We start from the raw sequence: 23,478 nt of genomic DNA on the forward strand, positions 1-23,478 counted from the left end.
TGTTTGGAGAACAATGTTGCACGTTTATCCCTAACAATACCAGTCCGGATGGGAGCATTTCAAAAGCTCTGAGCGGGTTGGAAAGGTTATCTGTGGAGATAAAGGGTTTTGCAGGTGTGGAGGAGAGTGGACGGTTCCCCTGGCTGGGTGGTTGGTTTGGTAAGTACACTGCATTGATGGTTACTGGATTTCTGACCCTAGTAGTTGTATTTCTTATGTTAATGTGTTGTGCTGCTTGCATCATACCTTGTCTAAAGAAATCTGTTACAGATGTAGCGAAGGCTGCTGGTATGATGCCTTTGTTTGATACTCCGGATGGAGATGCTGATGCTGAGTCAAACTACAGGAGAAAGATGTGTCTGACTGAGGAGGACCCTTGGTTTGCTGTGGGGGAGGTTGTCGAGTAATACAAATAAAAATAAACAAATGAAAAGTAATAAAAAGAAACAATATACCGGTACTTTTTATCCAGGTCATTACGTTTGTCCTCCCTGTTGTGAATGTTTGAAGTTCCCGGGTGGCAAGGAGCCCACCTGGTACAAGATGTATAGAGGGAGAGACCAGAGGGTTTAATTTTTTAAATATATATTCTGTGTGTACTCATGTTGTTGTGATGACACCCTGGGGGGTGTCAAAAGGGGGAATCTAAAAACCCCACTGATGTTTTTTATATTCTGTATGTAATCATGTTGTTGTGATGACACCCTTGGGGGTGTCAAACGGGGGAATCTAAAGACCCCGCTGATGTTTTTTTTTTTATATACTGTTTTGCATAAAAATTATACATTTTATTAAAATAAATAAATAATAATAATAAAAAAATTAATAATAATATCCTCCTGGTTGAAGGTTTCAAGTTCCTGGGTTCAACGGCAACCCAGTATATGGATATATAAGTTGGTTACACCCCATGAGGGTGTAAAATGGGGGAAATTGTTAGGATTTATGTTTATGCACTATAGCCGGGTAGCATATAGGTTGAAAATGAATGTTGGTTTGTTACACACACACACAATACAGAGGGGGGGGTGTGTGTAGGTGTGTAAGGACTGACTACCACAGGCCATAAAAGCTGTGGACAGTCTGGAGAGGGGAGGGGTGCATCACTCTGGGCCAACCAGGATGGTGAAGAGACAGTTCAGTACCATATTAGGAATTGTTTGAGTAAAGAATCATGGGGGACACAGGACGGAGGTGCTCTACCCAGCAGCCAGATGTGGACAAAGGAACGCGCCAAGGGGCTTGGACAAAGGGCCAGCAAAGGGGGGCAAAGTCTAAACCAAGCCCAGCCTCTACTGTGATAGGCCAACTGGACACGTTGAGAATAAAATTGTCATAGTATAAAAACTACTATGTGAGTACATTCCACAGTTCTCTGTTCATCCTGCGCGGTGATACAGCGAACCCGTATATACGAAAATTGCATTTACCATTTATCGTTTGAGTTTAATTAAAATACTTAAAATATATTCGGTGACTATGAAGCACATTTTGTCCTGATGCCAGATTTGAACTGACGCAAATCTCTTTCAAACTCAAATACAGAATGTAAACTCTGGTATTTAGTAAGCTGTAATTATTTGAATAGGGACCAGCAGGAGAGAGCAGACTCACCTGTTCCCAGCTGTGTGTCCATGGAGAGTGACCAGTCAATAATAATTCCATTAAACGTCAGTGAGGGAGTCTTTCCTACTGAACAGAAGTGAGTGGCTCAGGTTGTATTAAGGTATTTTGGACAAGCTTTACTGTATGACTTTGTGAAAGGAACTTTAGAAGTATAGATGCCCTCTTTAGTCTAATCTAATGAATAATAGGATACAGAGTGTAAACAGGAAACTTTTGTGGTGTTTCTATATGCGGTTATCTTTAAAACCAACTGCCCATTCACTCATGTTTACAGCAAACCAGGTGTTGGGGCTGTTGGCTGTTTCAGAAATGTAAGCACTCTCAAATTTGCAGATGGAGCTATGGATGGAAGGACTGACAGATCCACGAGATCAACATGATTGCTGTTAACATAGTTTGAAGCTATACGTTGTTTTATTACAAAGACTCAAATGACAACAAAAACATAGTGTACCTTTTAATGGTGTTCATAGCTAAGGGTACTGTTGTGAGTATATAAATGATTGTGTTCACCTATGTGAGTGCTATAAAGAGGTGTGTATATAGTTACCTGTAGTGTCTGTAATCTTGTGTTTTGTCTGTACATTCCAACAGGAGGGATCAGAGTCTGAGACTAACAGTCATCAAACAGACCTGGCATCCATAGCCAAGGTGTGTTTTATAGTCACATATTATTTATTGAAATTCAACAACAATTCAAATGCTCTCCTCTGATTTGATCTTTATCTTCCTCAGTTGTTTGAAGACAAGTCCCTCTCATATCTAAAGTCTCATCTGAAGAAGTATAGAATAATTCTGTGTCCAGATTACCCAGGGTCAGTGGGAGGATGAGGAAGTGATGGATGCTGAAGATTAGGAGCAGGAGAGCAATGCCAGCAAAGGGGCTCTGAAGATCACAATTCATGTCCTGAAGAGTATGAACCAGAAAGAACTTGCAGACACACTGGAAAAAAGTAAGAGCTATCTATTTTAATATTGATTTTATATCGACACAGAGTTGAGAGAATTCCTACACTCTCGCATTCACTGAGAAATACCAGCATATTAGAAATCAAGAGTTGTAGGAAGCTTCATCTGTGTATTCTGCAGTTTGCAAAGAGTTGTTGGATGTCATCAGAGATTTCCAGTTTATTTGAATGGTCTAGAAATGTTTCAACCCTTGAAGCTGCTTCCCCACAGTTTTCAAAGCATATATTTGCCCCAGATTCTTCTCCACAACTGCTAACCAGGGTATGGAAATACTTCCAATTGACTATCAAAGTTTGTCTCCATGAAAAAAGAATGACAGCATGATTCACATATTTATAAGCGAGTCACTTTAACTTATTCATATGCTAATAAGTAGATTAGGCCACACTTCCTACATGATGTTAACATTTTAATATGAAATACTTATGCATTGATAGGTCCCTATGGAGAGCTTGCTTTGTGCCAACATAACCTAAAATCTCATCTGAAGAAGCGGTCTGAGTATTTGTTTGAAGGAACCCAACATTTCTCAATAAGATCTGTACCGAGCTCTACACAGAGGGTGGAAGTGGCAAGGTCAACAATGAACATGAGGTGAGACAGATTGAGATAGCATGCAAGAGACCAGACACACAAGATGGCAATCGAATGTAATGACATCTTGAAACCCTTACCTGGACAAGACAAGGATATCCGAACTATGCTAACAAAGGGAATCACTGGCATTGGAAAAACAGTGTCTGTGCAGAAGTTTGTTCTTGCCTGGGTGGAAGAAAAGGCAAACAAGGATGTCCAGCTCATTTTTTACTCCCTTTTCAGGAGCTGAATTTGATGGAGGAAAAGAGTTAGATGGAACTTCATCACTTTTTTAATTGAGATCACAAATCTGGAATCTCAGACCTCAAGAAGTACAATGTTGTATTTGTCCTTGATGGTTTGGATGAATGCTGTCTTCCTCTAGATTTTGAGAGCAAGACCTGGTGTGATGTTACAAAGCCAACCTCAGTAGATGGCTGTCTTACAAACCTCATCCAGGGAAACCTGCTACCCTATGCTCGCATCTGGATTACCTCCCGACCTGCACCAGCCAATCGCATTCCTTCAGAGTGTGTTGACCAGGTAACAGAGGTGCGAGGGTTCAATGACTCACGGAAGGATGAGTACTTCATCAAGAGAATGACTGATCCAAACCAGGCCAGAAGAATCCTTACACACATGAAGTCATCAAGAACCCTCTACATCATGTGCCACATTCAAGTGTGCTGTTGGATTTCATCCTCTGTTCTGAAGAATATTTTAGTTGAAGCAGTGTGGGAGATGCCCAAAGCGCTGACTCAAATGTGCACACACTTCCTGATGTTTCAGACCACACAGATGAATCTGAAGTATGCTATAGAACAAGAGATGGAACCACCATTAAATCAAAAGATAATTCTGGAATTGGGGAAGCTAACCTTTCAACAGCTGGAACAGGGCAACCTGATCTTCTAAGAGGAAGACCTGAGAGAGTAGGGCATCGATGTTGGAGAAGCGTCAGTGTACCTCAGAATGTGTGCACAGATCTTCAGAGAGGAGTGTGGGCTGTACCAGAGAAAGGTGTACTGCTTTGTGCCTCTGAGCATCCAGGAGTTTCTGACTGGTCTGTATGTCTTTCTCATGTTCAACAACAACAATGTAAATCTGATGGCAGAACAGGAAACCACACCCAATGACCCTCTGACGTCCAATGAATTCTCTGCAACCATCCTCCATAAGAGTGCAGTAGATAAGGCTCTGAAGAGTGAGAATGGACACCTGGACCTCTTCCTCAGCTTCCTTCTCAGCCTCTCTCTGGAGTCCAATCAGACTCTGTTAAGAGGTCTACCAACACAGACAAGAAGCAGCTCACAGAGCCATAAGGAAACTGTAGAATACATCAAGGAGAATCCCTCTCCAGAGAAGTGCATCAGCCTGTTCCACTGTCTGAATGAGCTGAATGACCATTCTCTAGTGGAGGAGATCCAAAGGCACCTGGGATCGGGAATTTTCTCTAAGGCCAAACGTTCACCTGCAGAGTGGTCAGCTCTGGTCTTTGTGTTGCTGACCTCAGAAGAGATGCTGGATATTTTCGACCTGAGAAAATACTCTGGTTCAGAGGGCCTGCTGAGGCTGCTGCCAGTGGTCAAAGCCTCCAGAGTAGTGCTGTAAGTACTGTGAAACCTCAAATGTATTTCTAAAAAATAATTTATGTACTGTAAGAGAAGCAATCTCACATTGTTATGTCTTATTTCATATCGCCATACTAGTTTCGAATGTATCACTTGTCACTTTAAACAATGCCAATTTATATGTTTACATACCCTACATTACTCATCTCATATGTATATACTGTACTCTATACCATCTACTGCATCTTGCCTATGCTGTTCGGCCATCGCTCATCCATATATTTATTCTTATTCATTCCTTTACACTTGTGTGTAAAAGGTAGTTGTTGTGAAATTGTTAGGTTAGATTACTTGTTAGATATTACTGCATGGTCGGAACTAGAAGCACAAGCATTTCGCTACACTCGCATTAACATCTACTAACCATGTGTATGTGACCAATAAAATTTGATTTTGATTTGATTTGAATAATCTGTTGAAGTAAAGTTTTTAACAGTTTCATTACTCCATGGTTGATTTCTTTCCACCTGTCAGTTTTAAGTCTTCAGCATTATTTTTGTCATCATTTTCTTGGAGATCAAAACAGAGATACAATTACTGTAGTTTGTGACACACCTATGTAGACTCTATATTACTGTAGTTTGTGACACACCTATGTAGACTCTATATTACTTTAGTTTGTGACACACCTATGTAGACTCTATATTACTGTAGTTTGTGACACACCTATATAGACTCTATATTACTGTAGTTTGTGACACACCTATGTAGACTCTATTACTGTAGTTTGTGACACACCTATGTAGAATCTATATTACTGTAGTTTGTGACACACCTATGTAGACTCTATATTACTGTAGTTTGTGATACACCTATGTAGACTCTATATTACTGTAGTTTGTGACACACCTTATGTAGACTCTATATTACTGTAGTTTGTGACACACCTATGTAGACTCTATATTACTGTAGTTTGTGACACACCTATGTAGACTCTATATTACTGTAGTTTGTGACACACCTATGTAGACTCTATATGACTGTAATGGCATATTATTTGTAATCAGAAGCTTGTGTAGCTAATTTTATTTACAATGATGGCCTACCCCAGCAAACCCAGACCAATTGTGTACCACCCTATGGGACTCCCAATCACAGCCAGATGTGATTCAGTCTGGATTTGAACCAGGGACTGTAGTGACGCCTCTTGCACTGAGATAAGGTGCCTTTAACACCACTCGGGAGCCCTAATGGTTTGATACTGTAAAAACTCAAATTAAAGCCATGTCTTTGTCTTCATTTCTTATTCAGACTGATGGGTTGCAACCTGACAGAAAAAATGCTGTGAAGCACTGGCCTCTTCTCTCAGCTCCTCTCAACTGAGAAAGCTGAACCTGAATGATAATGATCTGCAGGATTCAGGAGTGAAGCTGCTCTCTGCTGGACTGAGGAGTCCACGCTGTAAACTGGAAGTTCTTACGTGTGTACAATTGGAGTGTAAAGTATTATGTGACATAACACATTTTTTTAATAAACATTGTATGTTTGCATGTGAATTAATTGTCATAATGGCTTAATACCTTTGTGAAATAATTTGTCAACTGAATACCGGTGATCATATTTGACATGGGGTGCAACTATGCCACTAGGTGAGTCCAAATCATTCATTGAATGTTCTCTTCCTGCAGTTTGTTATTATGTGGAATCACAGAGGAAGGCTGTGCTTCCTTGACCTCGGCTCCGAGGTCAAACCCCTCACACCTGAGAGAGCTAAATCTGGACTACAGTCACATAGGAGACTCAGGAGTGAAGATTATCTCTGCTGCACTGGAGCATCCAGACTGTAATGTAAAACTCAGGTAGAAATACAATGTGTGGATGTAAAATTGGCATTTTAGTTAAATAAGGTATGTGTACAAAGCATTGATTGCTCCTGACAGTTCTAGAACAGTATAGCCCTCCTGTTAAGGTGTGTATTTTCCACACTGAACTTCAAACACATGCTGTTTGTGTCACTGTGAATCTCTTTCTCTTACAGTGTGAACAATAATGCAGAGCACTGGTTCAAATCTGTCCTGAAGAAATGTAGGTGTGTAATTATGTTTGTTGTATAGACCTGACCATCACAAAAACACACACACAGTGAGTTAAGAGAGATCACATTTAGAAGGAGGTATTCTGTGAACTCCCTTGTCAGTTATTTCATTCATAAATAGTCAATTGGATCTCATGATCACTATCAATCAAACATATTTGTCAAAATTACACTAAAAACATATAATTATTTGTAATGTAATTAGTCTATCTGTCTCCCCCATCAGATGCCTATGAGCTGACACTGGACCCAAACACAACCCACATACGCCTCTCCGTCTGAGGGGAACAGAACGGAGACGGGAGACAGAGGAAAAACCGTATCCTGATCACCCAGACAGATTTCAATGCTGGCCACAAGTTTTGTGTTGACAGAGGAGCAACCATATCCAGATTAGTGTTGCTGTTATCTAATACATGTATGATATAGGCTACTGCACATTACGCACGACAGACAAACATAAAAGCCCATAGATGTAGCTAGCTATATGCTCTCTTAGGTAAATAAATGAAACTAGTGTGAACTGTATTACTGTACTGTATTATATGGACTGGAATTACGCACATTGTTCAAACCACGATAAAGCGGAAGAGAACATGCGATTCGTGTGCAGCACATGCGGCCTACAAAGTTACAAGTATAGGCTAGTAAATTTGATTTACATTTCGAAATATAATAGGGCCTATTTGTATAATTAGTAGGCTGACACATATATACCTTTCATAATATTTCCCCTAATGTTATTAGCCTTCCTCCTCTTTCTCTATTGTTGCTTCGTTCCTTCCTTCGCTTTCAACAGTTCAATTAAATACTTTTCGTTGTCCTTATCTTCATCATTCTAATGACATCCTTGAATAATATAGGACTAGAATTAGATGCAGAATGCTTTCACTTCGCTTCACGAAGATTGAATGGTAATGAGTCTGAATAAATAACTGATATAGCCTACCGCTATCGCGCCCATTTGCTCTTCTTTCAAACTATCCATGAGTTCTATTGGCTGCTGTATTTAGCAATCATAAACATATAATGCCCAGCAAGGTATTTTAGTCTAGTTTTTCCTGCGTGGGATTGGAAGAGCTAAGGAGCGTTTTTTAAGGAGAGGCCAGCCGAGCACAGGTGTGTGCGTATTGCGCAAGAGACAAGGGCTGTACTATAAGTTAGACTCTTACTATGCATAACCCATTTTTAATTAGCTAAATATAAGGCTATTACTGCATTGAATGTATTACCTGAAAGAGGTAGGCTAGGACATCTATATACAGGGCTATATATCAATCTGGAACAAGATGATCTATTTTGGATGCAATTTGAATGGAGTTGATGGAGAGAGAACAAGACTGCGAGAGAGTGCTCGCGCGTGCACTGATATAATGCAATGACGTTTGAGTGATAGGCTGTTTTAAAACTGCAGCTGCAATTGAAAAAAAGTATAATCTTTCAAATTAAAAAACAAGGTGACCCCCGAAAGCCAGATGGAGGCTGGAATGTGATAAAAAAACGAGGCATTAGTGTGGTTTAGGACCATGTGGACACCTCCGAGCGGACAGGTAGGCTGTTTGGAGAGTCCTCTGGTATGTGGACTTTAAATAACAGATTCACTGAGTCCCTCTACCCAGGGGGTTGGGTTGCTGTGGACTCCATACAAGTGTCCTGTAACCTGGCAAAACACCATAGTCCTCAAGGGATCTGTGAACATTTGAAATGTTTTAAAAACATTGCAACACCAATTCATGTCATCTCCTCAATTCATCTGATTATACAGTATTCCAAAATCATGTGATACTAGTGATGCATCATATGGCAGGTATAAGAAAGGTGGGTTTTCTCACAGCTCCAAAAAAAGTTATCCAACATTGTTATCCAATATATCACAGTTCAGTTTCCTCTCTTAACTCTCAACACATAAGTGTGCATGCAGAATCTAACAGCTATATAATCACTCTGTCCATCCTGATCTTCTCTCCACTGGCACAGAGAAGAGCTCCCTCTCTGTCCTCAACATGCTGAAACCCTCCAGTTTGTCAGAGATCCCCTGCTACAGCCCAGGAGAGCAACCTCAGGCTGGGAAACATACCAGTCCCACAGGCCTGGCAGAGCCTGAACAGAATGATATACAACACTTTTACATTCTTTATTATTGTATTCATTACGTTACTCTGAGGACTATGTCCTGTCATGTGAATGAAAGAAAATTACACCTGAATCTGTGGGGAAGTTTTGTAATCCATACATTTGTAACAGTGTAAATCATCTATAAAAATATTATATTTGATTGTAGCATCCCTTGATTTATAGCCATTAATTATGAGTGATTTACACAGATGTACACAATAGACAAGTACAGGTTTTAGGGTGTTTGTAGCATGCTGTACTACAGTACTTATCTTACTAAAGACATGTTTTAAGATTTGTACCATATTTCTAAAGTGTGTTATCTCTTCCTCTGCTATCACTAAAAGGCGGTGTAGCATGATGTAATGCAGTACCAGTGATGTTCTGTACACTGTATCTGGTTTTGTCTTACTAAATAACTTCCTGAAGCTAACACTGTGGTGTCCCGTGTCCTTATTAATACAGCATTGTACCAACGTTTAAAGTGCATGAAATGTGTAGAGTTAATGTCCAACTACTGTTAGGCCATCTCAGTGTACAGTACAAGAGATGATTGGTGAAAACTCATGTGCTATAGTCTATATGAGCTATTACTCATTCAATTAAATGTTTTTCTTCCAACTGTGGTTAATCATGAGTACATTTCATTGTACATACAATTCTACTTTTAACTCCCTTTAGATTTTGACTTGGGTCTGTCAGACACAAACACAGCACAGAGAAATAGTTTGACATGTTTATTCACAGAAACAAACAGCTGTTACAAGTTAAAAAAAACACCACCACTGAAACACACTGAGCCCTTTATATGTCAGCATAGGCTAAGATTAGACTAAAATACTGCAGAAATAGAAATGGTGGAAAAGTCATTTAAAATGCTTAAAAGAGAAATGTGATATTGAATATAAAATTCAGTCTATAGTCACATAATATAATAAGAGACTACTGATATAAAAAACGACAAAGCAAAACCTGCTTTAAAATTTTAAAAACTTTAAACTTTACAAAATGTTCTGTGTGGCTCAGTTGGTAGAGCATGTCATTTGCAACACCATGGTTGTGGGTTTGATTCCCACTGGGGACAAGTACTAAGACATGTGTACACTTGCTACTGTAAGCTGCTCTGGATAAGAGTGTCTGCTAAATAACACACAAAAATGAAGCACCTAAAATACGATTAGCAAAGAGGAACAGGTCAACTGTTGTCTCTTTTAGTTACCAGACTCAAACTATCTGTGTGTGAGATCTATTTGAAAGTCATCTTTGAATAAACAGTGTGTGTGTGTGTGTGTGTGTGTTTTACACATTCTCATTCCCCTCCTCATAGTTGGGTCCAGGTGAAATGATGATGTCACCATAAGGTTCATCCTGCTGCACACAGAGTCTCCTGGCAGTTACCATCTCTGTAGAGAACACACACACACCTGACTGTTACACACACACAGAGTATCCTGGCAGTTACCATCTCTGTAGAGAACACACACACACCTGACTGTTACACACACACACACAGAGTATCCTGGCAGTTACCATCTCTGTAGAGAACACACACACACCTGACTGTTACACACACACACGCACACATCTGCATTGTCTTACCCAGTAGGTTCCAGAATGAGTGAGTGACTCTACTGCGTTGGGCCAGTGGGGGCAGCAGAGGGAACAGCAGCCCTTCATGATCCTCAAGAGGCTCTGTCACTGCACTAGAGAAACACACAGAAAGAGGCGGAGTGAGTTCTTTAGAAGAAGAAATAAAACACAAGAAGAAGAAATAAAACAAGAAGAAGAAGAAATAAAAACAGAAGAAGAAATAAAAACGGAAGACAAAATAAAAATAACTATAATTTGATGATGTAATAGCTAGATTATTACGCCAGTAGTTCTGCTGATAAATCAGCCAGGGGTATGTCCTCTGCCTCTCTCTCAAGCGGTCCCTCACCCTCCTCTGGAATGTCCTTCAGTTTGGACACAGACCTGGGGACAGGAGACCTGAACACAACCCAATATGACATTATTAGGTGTCAACTGTATGTAACTACCAGCTGCACACAATATACAACTCTCTCCCTCCCCTCTTCTCCTCCCTCTTTCCTCACCCTCTGCTCTCGGGTGTGTCCAGGGGGGAGTTCTCCCGGGACATGTCTCTATCAGAGACCTCCAGGGACAGCGGAGACCGAGCTGGAGGAACACACAGAGTTAACATCTATCGTGAGACGGAGAGGGTGTACTGTCTGCAAGATGACCAAGCACATGTCCCTATGTCCCCCAGCCTTATATGAATGATCTATGGAATTAGACTACAGTATTGTAATATCTTACTGGAAACATCATGCTGGGACAGGCCTGACTCTGCCAACTCTCTAGGTACCTACACACACACACACACACACACACACACACACACACACACACACACACACACACACACACACACACACACACACACACACACACACACACACACACACACACACACACACACACACACACACAGGGATAATTGTTGATATCATCATTGTCCAGTTATTAGGTGCACACGTGTAGTCACCTAAAAAACTGTTTAATCGTGCCTCACCTCTTTTGAGCTGAGCTCTCCATCCTGCTCTCTGTCTCCCTCCTCCTCTGCCTCCATCACTCTCTCTCTATCCCTCTCTCTCTCTGACTCCGAGTCTGTCTCTGTCCTCCCTACCAACAGGGCGGAGCCAGTGAGCGCTGTGATGACCGCCACCTGTTTCCATGGCAACAGCAGCTCTGGGGGGAGGGCTGAGGAGGAATGGAGACCTAACATTATCTCAGTGTTGATTGAAGGCTGTTAAACAGTGAGAAAGAGAGAGTATGAGTGTTGATACTCACTGGTGCATGGGTTACCAAGGAGATCAGCTGGAGACACTGTTCGCTTAGAGGGACCACTGATTACAACCTGGAAAACACACACATCTTACTTACTCTCACACTTTCACTAACTGATTGACTTGTTTATGAATACTTTGTTAATTATTACAGTTTTGCGTGTATAGTTGAAATGTGTGTGTGTGTGTGTGTGTGTGTGTGTGTGTGTGTGTGTGTGTGTGTGTGTGTGTGTGTGTGTGTGTGTGTGTGTGTGTGTCTGTGTACCAGGGGCCTGGTCTGTATGAGAGTGTTGTCTATCTGTTGCTGCAGTGCCTCCTGGGTAATCTGTGTTTCCTGGTCGATGAAGAGCAGCTGCCTCCTACGAGGTTGCTTCACTGGGGGAGTAACATCCTGTAGGGTGGGGCTATCTCTCCATCTCTCCCTCTCTCCAGCCATCCCTCGCTCCTCTGGTTCACCGGGTGTGGAAGGGGGCAGAGGGACAGACACTGGGGTCCTCTCCTCTGCCAGTGCGGCAGGCATCTCCATGGGCAGCTCTGTCTCCTCGCCAGGCAGCACCGTGGGGTCCTCGCTGGATAGGGTGGTAGACGGCAGTCTGACAGAGGAGACAGCGGGAACCAAAGTTACTGTGTGTGTGTGTGTGAGTGTGAGTGTGAGTGTGAGTGTGTGTGTGTGTGTGTGTGTGTGTGTGTGTGAGTGTGTGTCTGTGTCAGTATACATTAACCTACCCAATAAGGGATCCAATGAGATCTCTCCTCCTCTCTATCTTTTCTGCTCTTTCTCTTTCTACTTCTTGTTCACTTTCTCCCACAGATTCTCCTTCTCTCTCTGGGCCCCTCTCTCGCTCTGTCTCCATCTCTCCTGAAACACATACTCAATTTTAACTCTGCCCTGTGTATAGGGGGCAGGGACAGAGGATAATTTACCTGTCACTTACCCTCCGGGAAGTGATCTAATTGGCCCATTAGCAAGTCAATCATCCCCATGTTTTGATGTGTGACCTCAGTGAGCTCCGCCCCTTCAAACTGCCAGCGAGAGAGTTAGGAATAGAGAGAGATGGTTTAATTGGAAAGTTAGTTTGATTGACAGCTGTTCTGATTGACAGGCGTACCTCTGCTGAGGGGATGGTGACGGGTTCAGTCTCTATCAGAGTGATGGAGTCTGGAGACGCTGTGATACCTGGGAATGAACGAGGGATAAGACCATAAACAACAATAAAGGAAACACAATGGATTACCATTTAACTCATGACCACTCTTCCTTTTCTCCACTCCCCTTAATGTAGTAAACTCCCCCTCCCCCCCTCCTCTCTCACCGTCCTGAGGGGGAGTACCTGGACTCAGAAGCAGGGGGCGCTCAGGAGTGGCTTCTCTCCTAAACTCTCCACCCAGCTGACAGACAAGAAGAGGAACAAGAGATTAGAGAAAGACAAGATGTGTCAATAGAACACACACACACACACACACACACACACACACACACACACACACACACACACACACACACACACACACACACACACACACACACACACACACACACACACACACACACACACACACACACACACACACTTGAGACACAGTCTGATGTACCTGTATTAGTGTGTTGGGGCTGGGCATGGTGTACCCAGAATGTATTTCTCCAAAGAAGGGGTTCGCGGCCCACTCACTTTCCTCCAGGAGAGACAACACGTCAGGGAGAGAAAGGGCGTGTCTAAGTAAGAGAGAGCGAGAGATCCTAATTCATGGCAGCCATTTGTGTCAGTGCACTCGCCAGACGCCTCTCTCTCCACCAGGAAGAACATGAGACTTGAGAAACTGGCTTTGTTGTACCCACCTATCAGACTCATCCACGTCGATCTTCTGGGCGGTTCTGGTCTTGGCTAGTCTGTCCAGAATGTGCTGGATCTCCTCTGGAAACACACACACTATAGGTCAGAGATCATAACTGTTCTGTCACACTACAGGTCAGAGGTCATAACTGTTCTGTCACACTACAGGTCAGAGGTCATAACTGTTCTGTCACACTACAGGTCCGAGGTCATAACTCTTCTGTCAAACTACAGGTCAGAGGTCATAACTCGTCTGTCAAACTACAGGTCAGAGGTCATAACTCTCCTGTCACCCTACAGGTCCGAGGTCATAACTCTTCTGTCACCCTACAGGTCAGAGGTCATAACTCTCCTGTCACCCTACAGGTCCGAGGTCATAACTCTTCTGTCACCCTACAGGTCCGAGGTCATAACTCTCCTGTCACCCAACAGGTCCGAGGTCATAACTCTTCTGTCACCCTACAGGTCCGAGGTCATAACTCTTCTGTCACCCTACAGGTCCGAGGTCATAACTCTTCTGTCACCCTACAGGTTCGAGGTGATAACTCTCCTGTCATCCTACAGGTCCGAGGTCATAACTCTTCTGTCACCCTACAGGTCCGAGGTCATAACTCTCCTGTCACCCTACAGGTCCGAGGTCATACTGTCACACTACTGTCTTTTCCACACCTTCTATTCTTCCCTACATGTATAATCCCTCTCTCCAACCTTCTCTTTTCCTACTCACTCCCCTTTCCCCTCCCTCTTACCCAGGAGCATCCCACACTGGCGGTGGTAGACGATGATGACACCATATTGGAGCTGGGAGGAGAGGTAGAGGGAGAAACGGGGGCGGGGCAATCCCGGCAGAGGGGGCGGGACTCGCACCAGCACATAGTCCATGATGTCATTACTGTAGATGCACAACAAATGGGAAATGGCATGATGGCATCAGTGTAGACTGCTATAGCACAGGGCTCAGAAAGGAATGCTTACAAACAAAATGTAACCGTAGCCTATATTTATATACAGTGGGGCAAAAAAGTATTTAGTCCGCCACCAATTGTGCAAGTTCTCCCACTTAAAAAGATGAGAGAGGCCTGTAATTTTCATCATAGGTACACTTCAACTATGACAGACAAAATGAGAAGAAAAAAAATCCAGAAAATCACATTGTAGGATTTTTTATGAATTTATTAGCAAATTATGGTGGAAAATAAGTATTTGGTCAATAACAAAAGTTTATCTCAATACTTTGTTATATACCCTTTGTTGGCAATGACAGAGGTCAAACGTTTTCTGTAAGTTTTCACAAGGTTTTCACACACTGTTGCTGGTATTTTGGCCCATTCCTCCATGCAGATCTCCTCTAGAGCAGTGATGTTTTGGGGCTGTTGCTGGGCAACACGGACTTTCAACTCCCTCCAAAGATTTTCTATGGAGTTGAGATCTGGAGACTGGCTAGGCCACTCCAGGACCTTGAAATGCTTCTTACGAAGCCACTCCTTCGTTGCCCGGGCGGTGTGTTTGGGATCATTGTCATGCTGAAAGACCCAGCCACGTTTCATCTTCAATGCCCTTGCTGATGGAAGGAGGTTTTCACTCAAAATCTCACGATACATGGCCCCATTCATTCTTTCCTTTACACGGATCAGTCGTCCTGGTCCCTTTGCAGAAAAACAGCCCCAAAGCATGATGTTTCCACCCCCATGCTTCACAGTAGGTATGGTGTTCTTTGGATGCAACTCAGCATTCTTTGTCCTCCAAACACGACGAGTTGTGTTTTTACCAAAAAGTTATATTTTGGTTTCATCTGACCATATGACATTCTCCCAATCTTCTTCTGGATCATCCAAATGCTCTCTAGCAAACTTCAGACGGGCCTGGACATGTACTGGCTTAAGCAGGGGGACACGTCTGGCACTGCGGGATTTGAGTCCCTGGCGGCGTAGTGTGTTACTGATGGTAGGCTTTGTTACTTTGGTCCCAGCTCTCTGCAGGTCATTCACTAGGTCCCTCCGTGTGGTTCTGGGATTTCTGCTCACCGTTCTTGTGATCATTTTGACCCCACGGGGTGAGATCTTGCGTGGAGCCCCAGATCGAGGGAGATTATCAGTAGTCTTGTATGTCTTCCATTTCCTAATAATTGCTCCCACAGTTGATTTCTTCAAACCAAGCTGCTTACCTATTGCAGATTCAGTCTTCCCAGCCTGGTGCAGGTCTACAATTTTGTTTCTGGTGTCCTTTGACAGCTCTTTGGTCTTGGCCATAGTGGAGTTTGGAGTGTGACTGTTTGAGGTTGTGGACAGGTGTCTTTTATACTGATAACAAGTTCAAACAGGTGCCATTAATACAGGTAACGAGTGGAGGACAGAGGAGCCTCTTAAAGAAGAAGTTACAGGTCTGTGAGAGCCAGAAATCTTGCATGTTTGTAGGTGACCAAATACTTATTTTCCACCATAATTTGCAAATAAATTCATTAAAAATCCTACAATGTGATTTTCTGGATTTTTCCCCCTCATTTTGTCTGTCATAGATGAAGTGTACCTATGATGAAAATTACAGGCCTCTCATCTTTTTAAGTGGGAGAACTTGCACAATTGGTGGCTGACTAAATACTTTTTTGCCTCACTGTATGTTTTCAATTGTAGAACACTAATGATAGCTTTACACGAAAGCAAACGTTTTTCAATGACAAACAGGTAAAGGCAAACCCTCTCTTACCATGTTCGTTGGACATTGACTTTCAGGAAATCTTTTCGTGGGATCTTTATCCCTTTGGTGGCAGCCAACCTAAAATCACCACACAACAGATGGACATTCCCATCATTACAGACAAATGGATATCAGCAATCAGATAGCTGGCCGGCCTTGCTTCTACTCTGTTTCACTGCACTGATATGGAAAAAACACTGGAAGCGGTATGATTGGACAGTAATGTCGACCGGAAACCTTTGAAGGGCTCTGATTGGACAAAAGTTGCAGAGCGAGCGCTAGCGGACTGCGAGGCTGGCGTGGAAATCAAACTTCTCTTTCAAGCTTTCAGACTGAAAATCTCTCCCTTCTTCTCTAATAATTTCCGAGACGTTTAAACGTTTTTCATTTTATGCGTCTCAGTTTAATTCTAGAGCGGCATTCATTGATGTGTATCTGTTGTCAATGAGAAGAGCACAAATGTTTTCTTTATGTTTCCTATGTGTTTACCTGGTCTATCATTGTTATGTCTGGTTGTTGCACCTGTTCTCCTTTACATGACCCCAGACACTAGCAGCTAGATTTAACAAAATTAGAAATATCAGAAAACCATTTTAGATAAATAGGATAGGCCTAACTAATATTATAATAGTGTTGCATTATTATAATATAGTTAGGCAAGGTAGGCCTACTACATTCGTCTTTCATGAAGTAGTCTAGGCTGATTTAGCTATTGATCATACACTAGGCTAGGTAGGCATGATAAGCAGGTAATAGTCTAAATAGGCAATGCCGTGGAGCTCGTGTAGGATTATGAAAAAGTTACAAAAACATAATGAGAATCGAATGATCTATTATCCCCATACGTCATTAAAATTGCTCCTTCATCCAAATGAAACGGTTCTAGCCGACATATCAAATATCAAACGCAATCTTATAGCAACTTGGCCTACTCACCATATTGTGGAGAAGCACCCTGTGTGACGATTCAAAACGCTTGGGGAGAAAAACATGACTTGTTCCTTACAAATTAACGAGCTAAATAAATCTAACTTTTAATTGAAATATTGAATTTAAACCGTTAGGCCTATGTCTAAAATAGCATTTCTCGTACTGACTGACCTGACCAAGTGGATTTAGGAAAATAATGTATCTGATGCATATACACTATCACAACTGCCAATGAGAATCGCTGCAAAGAACTGACAGAAGTTGGGCGTGTTCGTTTTGCATGGCCCGGTATCCTGGGTTGGCGGATTTTGCATATTTTAGACAATTTTAGACAATCCATTGGTCCTAAAGTGAAATATCCCAACACCAAGTGCACCGGGCCATGCAAAACGAATACGCCCTTTTACAGACACGGTTTACCATCGTCTGGCTCTTAACCAATAGACTGGTCAGACACCTGTTGACCTATTGAAGTGATGGGCATAGGGGAATCAATCACATTTTACTCATCATATTTTCAATTAATGTGAATATTATGAACGTTGAAGTTAAACCACATTTCTCAAACCCCGACTCATTAAGGAAAATCTTCTTGATCTTTTAATAACTGAAAATCTTTTTTTGAGCATTATCTCATTCAACGATGGTAAGCAGCATTTTTTCACTTGTCAATGAATGCTGACCCAGTCATCTATAGGCCTAGATCTAGGTGACCAAAAACAAAAAATGCAATAAACTGAAAATAGACCTAAGACCATGACAAGCCTATTATAATACATTCTCATTAAAACAAATGATCATGATCTTGAATTTTGTTAAATAGAAAGCTTAATCATGGTCTTTGAAACCCATCAGAAATGTTTTAATGATTTATAAACTACCATGGACTATAGTGGAGGCTGGTTGGACGAGCTATAGGAGGACGGGCTCATTGTAATGTCTGGAATGGAATTTATGGAACAGTATCAAACATATGAATCCACACGTTCCATTTCAGCCATTGCAATGAGCCCGTCCTCCTATAGCTTCTCCCACCAGCCTCCTCTGATGAGCTATATCTGAAGAGTTTGTCACGTTAACGTGCTAGTCGGAATAGGAAACTCTGACATTTCCGACTTGCTAACTGGTTGTAGTTATACACATGCCGCGTTCAACCAGTTAGCAAGACGGAAATGTCACTTTCCTAGTTCCGACTAACACATGAATACGCCATAAATCCCCCAAAAATTTACATCAGAGTTTTTTTTATCAGAAATTATTGCTTATGGGTGGGTACCTTCATGTGTGTGTAAAATATAAATGCTCTAAGATTTTAGATGTGTATGAAAATGAGTTTTTTTGCAAAACGCTACATATCCATTGTTTAGCTGTAATGAAATGTTTGAATCCTGCATTTTTTAAAATTACATTTGATTTAACCTTTATTTAACCAGGCAAAGCCCATTGAGACCAATAGTCTCTTTTTCAAGGGAGACCTGGCCAAGAATGCAGCAACAATCCATACATTGCAGAATTAAAACATACAACAATACAATACAATTCAACAACATGTGTACACAGGCAGGGACGTTCCACTCAGCGCCCCTTCGATCTGACATAGAGCAAGTCTTATCTTAAGCCACTCCCATGCGAAACGCAGGAGAAAAACTCCAGTTTTGGGGCAGAAAATGGGTGATTAGGCAGCTGTGTGTGAAAATCTTCACTGTTGAATCATCCGGTTGGAAAATGTAACCCACATGGCTGTCACTCATATCTATCACACCATTAAAAGAATCAGGTGCATCACGAAGAATGGCATCGATGGTTTTGTCATTGTGACCCAGACATGAAGGACACAATACACATAGTATTGGTCTGGGAAATAGGGCTGGGCTATATGGCCAAAATATTATATCACGATATTTAAAAAAAATTGGACGGTATGATGGTATTTGACGGTATTTTTAGTTTTTGAATAATAAAAGTTCTACATTAGCTTTATGAGTAGTGAGTGTTCCTAGGGTGGCAACACATACATTCTAAGTGATTTCAATGAGTCTTTCTCCATTCTGATTGTCTTATACTGTTCAATTCAACTTCAACCAAAACAAATTTCAGCACTTTTATCATTTCTGCATTTCCTGCACTCAATTGCAGTAGTGAAAAAAGTTCCCAATTGTCATACTTGAGTCAAAGTAAAGATAGGTTTTAATAGAAAATGACTCAAGTAAAAGTGAAAGTCACCCAGTCAAATACTACTTGAGTAAAAGTCTAAAAGTATTTGGTTTGAAATATACTTAAGTATCAAATGTACATGTAATTAATAAAATGTACTTATTAAGTATTAAAAGTAAAAGTATAAATAATTTCGAATTCCTTATATTAACCAGATGGCACCATTTTCTTGTTTTTTTTCCTCAAATTTATGGGTAGCCAGGGGCACACAAATTTAACGAGGTCAAAATGTAACGAGTACTTTTAGCTTTCAGGGAAAATGTATGGAGTAAAAAGTAGTCTTTTCTTTAGGAATGTAGTGAAGTAAAAGTAAAAGTTGTCAAAAATAAAAATAGAAAAAGTAAAGTACAGATACAAAAAAAACTGACTTAATCATTGAGATCATTTCCACACTGCCACGGCTGCACGATATGAGCAAATAATCTAGGACTTCTTTTTATTGTGGCAATTGCGATTTGACTTGCGAATTAGAGCAAAACTGTTGGAATCATGGAAATAGAATGACTATTTTAATTCTATAGTTAGAATATAATAGTGGGCACTTTGAATACAGTGTTGTTTGAGATGAAAACTAATTAAAATGCCAGGGAGGAGTTATTGTGACAGGGTAAGTGCTGAAGTGCACTAAAGTGCTGATACGTGTTTCCTAGTGGACCGTATATAAACTTTGGCTACATTGCATGTTTTCTTTTAACTACTTCATGTAGCTTACATATTCTTTCTTTGCATAATTCCTCTTTGATTTAGAAGATACTGTTGCACAAACAAAATGCTGATTTAGGTCTACACCATCACTGGTATTATCAGGCTGTATTAGCTACCTACGTTTTCTCTTAGTACATTTATTTGCTAGCTAGCTATTAGCATTAGCGGCTAACAATTAGCGTTTCACAAGATTTAGGGTAACTTCGTAAGAAAATACAAACTTGTTGTATGCTGATGTAAGAAACACAAACTAATATTGTCATCAACATTGTTGCATGTGCTGCACTGATAATGCAGACTGAACGCAAGTGTCTCGTGGTTGAAGAACGTCAAATGCGCTCCTTGAGTGACAGGGGGCGTGGCTAGGTCTGTGTGGAAAGTGACACCGAGAGAAAGAGCGGAGAGAGATGACTCAAGTAGCGAAGTAAACTATATACATTGACATTACACCTCGCGTATCATATTTAACAAACCAAACATTCAAATACCGGTATAGAAGGTAAAGTAAAAACCCAACCAGTCCCTGCATTAATAGCGGTATATCATAAAATGCGGTATATTCCGCCCAGCCCTGCTAGGCTATGTTTTCTGTGGTTTGTCTCTCTTGAGGTTTCTTCTCACTCGTAGTGTTCACAGGACAAGCCTAAGACTTACTTATACTCGGGCAGACCTACCCGGAAATACGTTTTTCCTGTTCATTCTACAAGGGCTCACAAGCTCACTATAAAACTTCACAACTGTTTGAACTGTTCAAAAGTTCAAACTAAGACCACCCCGGAAATTACTTTTCACTTCAAAACATATTTTACTTCAAACACATTTTTAAAGTTCAACAAGTTCAAACTCTTAATGTATATGTGCCTCACTCTCAAATAAATAAGTAGTACTGGTTTTAAGAGGTCAACAAGTACAAACTTCAAACACATTTTTACTTCTAAAAAACATTTGCTCTATCAAATTAAATTGTATTAGTCACATGCGCCGAATACAACATCTGTAGACCTTCCAGTGAAATGCTTACTTACGAGCCCCTAACCGACAGTGCAGTTTAAAAAAATATGAATAAGAGATAAAAGTAACAAGTAATTAAAGAGGAGCAGTAAACAGTAAAAAAAACTATATATACAGGGGGGTGCGGTACAGAGTCAATGTGGAGGCTATATACAGGGGGGTGCGGTACAGAGTCAATGTGGAGGCTATATACAGGGGGGTGCGGTACAGAGTCAATGTGGAGGCTATATACAGGGGGGTGCCGGTACAGAGTGAGTGTGCGGGGGCACCGGTTAGTTGAGGTAGTAGGTAAATGTAGGTAGAGTTAATTAAAGTGACTATGCATAGATGACACCAGAGAGTAGCAGTGGTGTAGAGAGGGGAGGGGGGGGGGGGCAATGTGAATAGTCTGGGTAGCCATTTGACTAGATGTTCAGGAGTCATGGCTTGGGGGTAGAAGCTGTTTAGAAGCCTCTTGGACCTAGACTTGGCGCTCCGGTACCGCTTGCCGTGTGGTAGCAGAGAGAACAGTCTATGACTAGGGTGGCTGGAGTCTTTGACAGTTTTCAGGCCCTTCCTCTGACACCGCCTGGTATAGAGGTCCTGGATGGCAGGAAGCTTGGCCCCAGTGATGTACTGGGCCGTTCGCACTACCCTCTGTAGTGCCTTGCGGTCGGAGCCCGAGCAGTTGCCATACCAGGCAGTGATGCATCCAGTCAGGATGCTCTCGAAGGTGCAGCTGTAGAACCTTTTGAGGATCTGAGGAACCATGCCAAATCTTTTCAGTCTCCTGAGGGGGATTTAGGGTTTGTCGTGCCCACTTCACAACTGTCATGGTGTGCTTGGACCATGTTAATTTGTTGGTGATGTGGACACCAAGGAACTTGAGGCTCTCAACCTGCTCCACTACAGCCCCATCGATGAGAATGGGGGCGTGCTCGGGCCTCTTTTTCCTGTAGTCCACAATCATCTCCTTTGTCTTGATCACGTTGAGGGAGAGGTTGTTGTCCTGGCACCACACGGACAGGTCTCTGACCTCCTCCCTATAGGCTGTCTCGTTGTTGTCGGTGATCAGGCCTACCACTGTTGTGTCATCGTCAAATTTAATGATGGGGTTGGAGTCGTGCCTGGCCGTGCAGTCATGAGTGAACAGGGAGTACAGGAGGGGGCTGAGCACGCACCATTGAGAGGCCCCTGTGTTAAGGATCAGCGTGGCGATGTGTTGTTACCTAATGACACAGTAAATATCCTGAGAACATCCAGAGATCAACCAAAGGACACAGAAAAACACATACATCACTTTTTGACAGCAACCGTCTACTATATTCTCTCTCTTGTATTGAATCTGTCACACCCTGACCTTAGAGATCCTTTTTATGTCTCTATTTGGTTTGGTCAGGGTGTGATTTGGGGTTGGTATTCTATGTTCTTTCGTTCTATTATTTTTATTTCTATGTTTTGGCCGGGTAGGGTTCTCAATCAGGGACAGCTGTCTATCGTTGTCTCTGATTGAGAACCATACTTAGGTAGCCTTTTTTCCCACCTGTCTTTGTGGGAAGTTGACTTTGTTTGTGGCACATAGCCTTAAGCTTCACGGTTTGTTTTGTAGTGTTTATTGTTTTGTTCGGTGTCATCACATAATAAATAAAGGGAAAATGTACGCTGACCACGCTGCACCTTGGTCCACTTCATTCAACGGCCGTGACAGAATCATTAAAAAAATTATAATAATATTGATGTCACAAATGTATGCTTTTTACATTTCTTCATAAAGTCTACAAGTCTCTGCTAGGTAAAGCACCGCCTTATCTCAGCTCACTGGTCACCATAGCAACACCCACCCGTAGCACGCGCTGCAGAAGGTATATCTCACTGGTCACCCCCAAAGCCAATTCCTGCTTTGGCCGCCTTTCCTTCCAGTTCTCTGCTGCCAATGACTGGAACGAACTGCAAAAATCACTGACGCTGGAGACCCATATCTTCCTCACTAGCTTAAGCACCAGCTGTCAGAGCAGCTCACAGATCACTGCACCTGTACATACACCATCTGTAAACAGCCAATCCAACTACCTCATCCCCATACTGTACTTATTTATTTATCTTGCTTCTTTGCACCCCAGTATGTCTACTTGCACATTAATCTTCTGCACATCTACCATTCCAGTGTCTAATTGGTATATTGTAATTACTTCGCCACCATGACCTATTTATTGCCTTACCTCCCTTATCTTACCTCATTTGCACATGCTGTATATATATTTATATTTTTCTACTGTATTATTGACTGTATGTCTGTTTATTCCATGTGTAAC

The 23,478-nt window shown here is 41.8% G+C and overlaps 2 protein-coding genes across 2 annotated transcripts; one reads left to right on the forward strand and one right to left on the reverse strand.

Annotated features, from left to right (window-relative positions):
• Window positions 1–1,555: 1,555 nt before the first annotated feature.
• Window positions 1,556–9,385, forward strand: LOC139572306 (NLR family CARD domain-containing protein 3-like). The gene is made up of 7 exons (XM_071394991.1): window positions 1,556–2,277; window positions 2,362–2,579; window positions 3,033–4,778; window positions 6,054–6,222; window positions 6,431–6,601; window positions 6,781–6,831; window positions 7,064–9,385. Exons 3-4 carry the CDS (start codon window positions 4,144–4,146, stop codon window positions 6,088–6,090), a joined length of 672 nt encoding a protein of 223 aa, XP_071251092.1. The 5' UTR covers window positions 1,556–2,277; window positions 2,362–2,579; window positions 3,033–4,143; the 3' UTR covers window positions 6,091–6,222; window positions 6,431–6,601; window positions 6,781–6,831; window positions 7,064–9,385.
• Window positions 9,386–9,674: 289 nt separating this feature from the next.
• On the reverse strand, window positions 9,675–16,427 carry LOC139572466 (meiotic recombination protein REC8 homolog). Its single transcript, XM_071395212.1, has 16 exons — window positions 16,337–16,427; window positions 14,383–14,525; window positions 13,639–13,714; window positions 13,395–13,515; window positions 13,115–13,190; window positions 12,911–12,978; window positions 12,737–12,824; window positions 12,528–12,660; window positions 12,067–12,394; window positions 11,806–11,872; window positions 11,528–11,715; window positions 11,272–11,320; window positions 11,049–11,130; window positions 10,825–10,941; window positions 10,552–10,655; window positions 9,675–10,355 (listed from the first exon to the last, which is right to left on the reverse strand). Exons 2-16 carry the CDS (start codon window positions 14,513–14,515, stop codon window positions 10,252–10,254), a joined length of 1,734 nt encoding a protein of 577 aa, XP_071251313.1. The 5' UTR covers window positions 14,516–14,525; window positions 16,337–16,427; the 3' UTR covers window positions 9,675–10,251.
• Window positions 16,428–23,478: the final 7,051 nt, after the last annotated feature.

The sequence above is a fragment of the Salvelinus alpinus genome, chromosome 4 (assembly GCF_045679555.1).
Source record: "Salvelinus alpinus chromosome 4, SLU_Salpinus.1, whole genome shotgun sequence".
In the NCBI taxonomy this organism is placed as follows: Eukaryota; Metazoa; Chordata; class Actinopteri; order Salmoniformes; family Salmonidae; genus Salvelinus; species Salvelinus alpinus.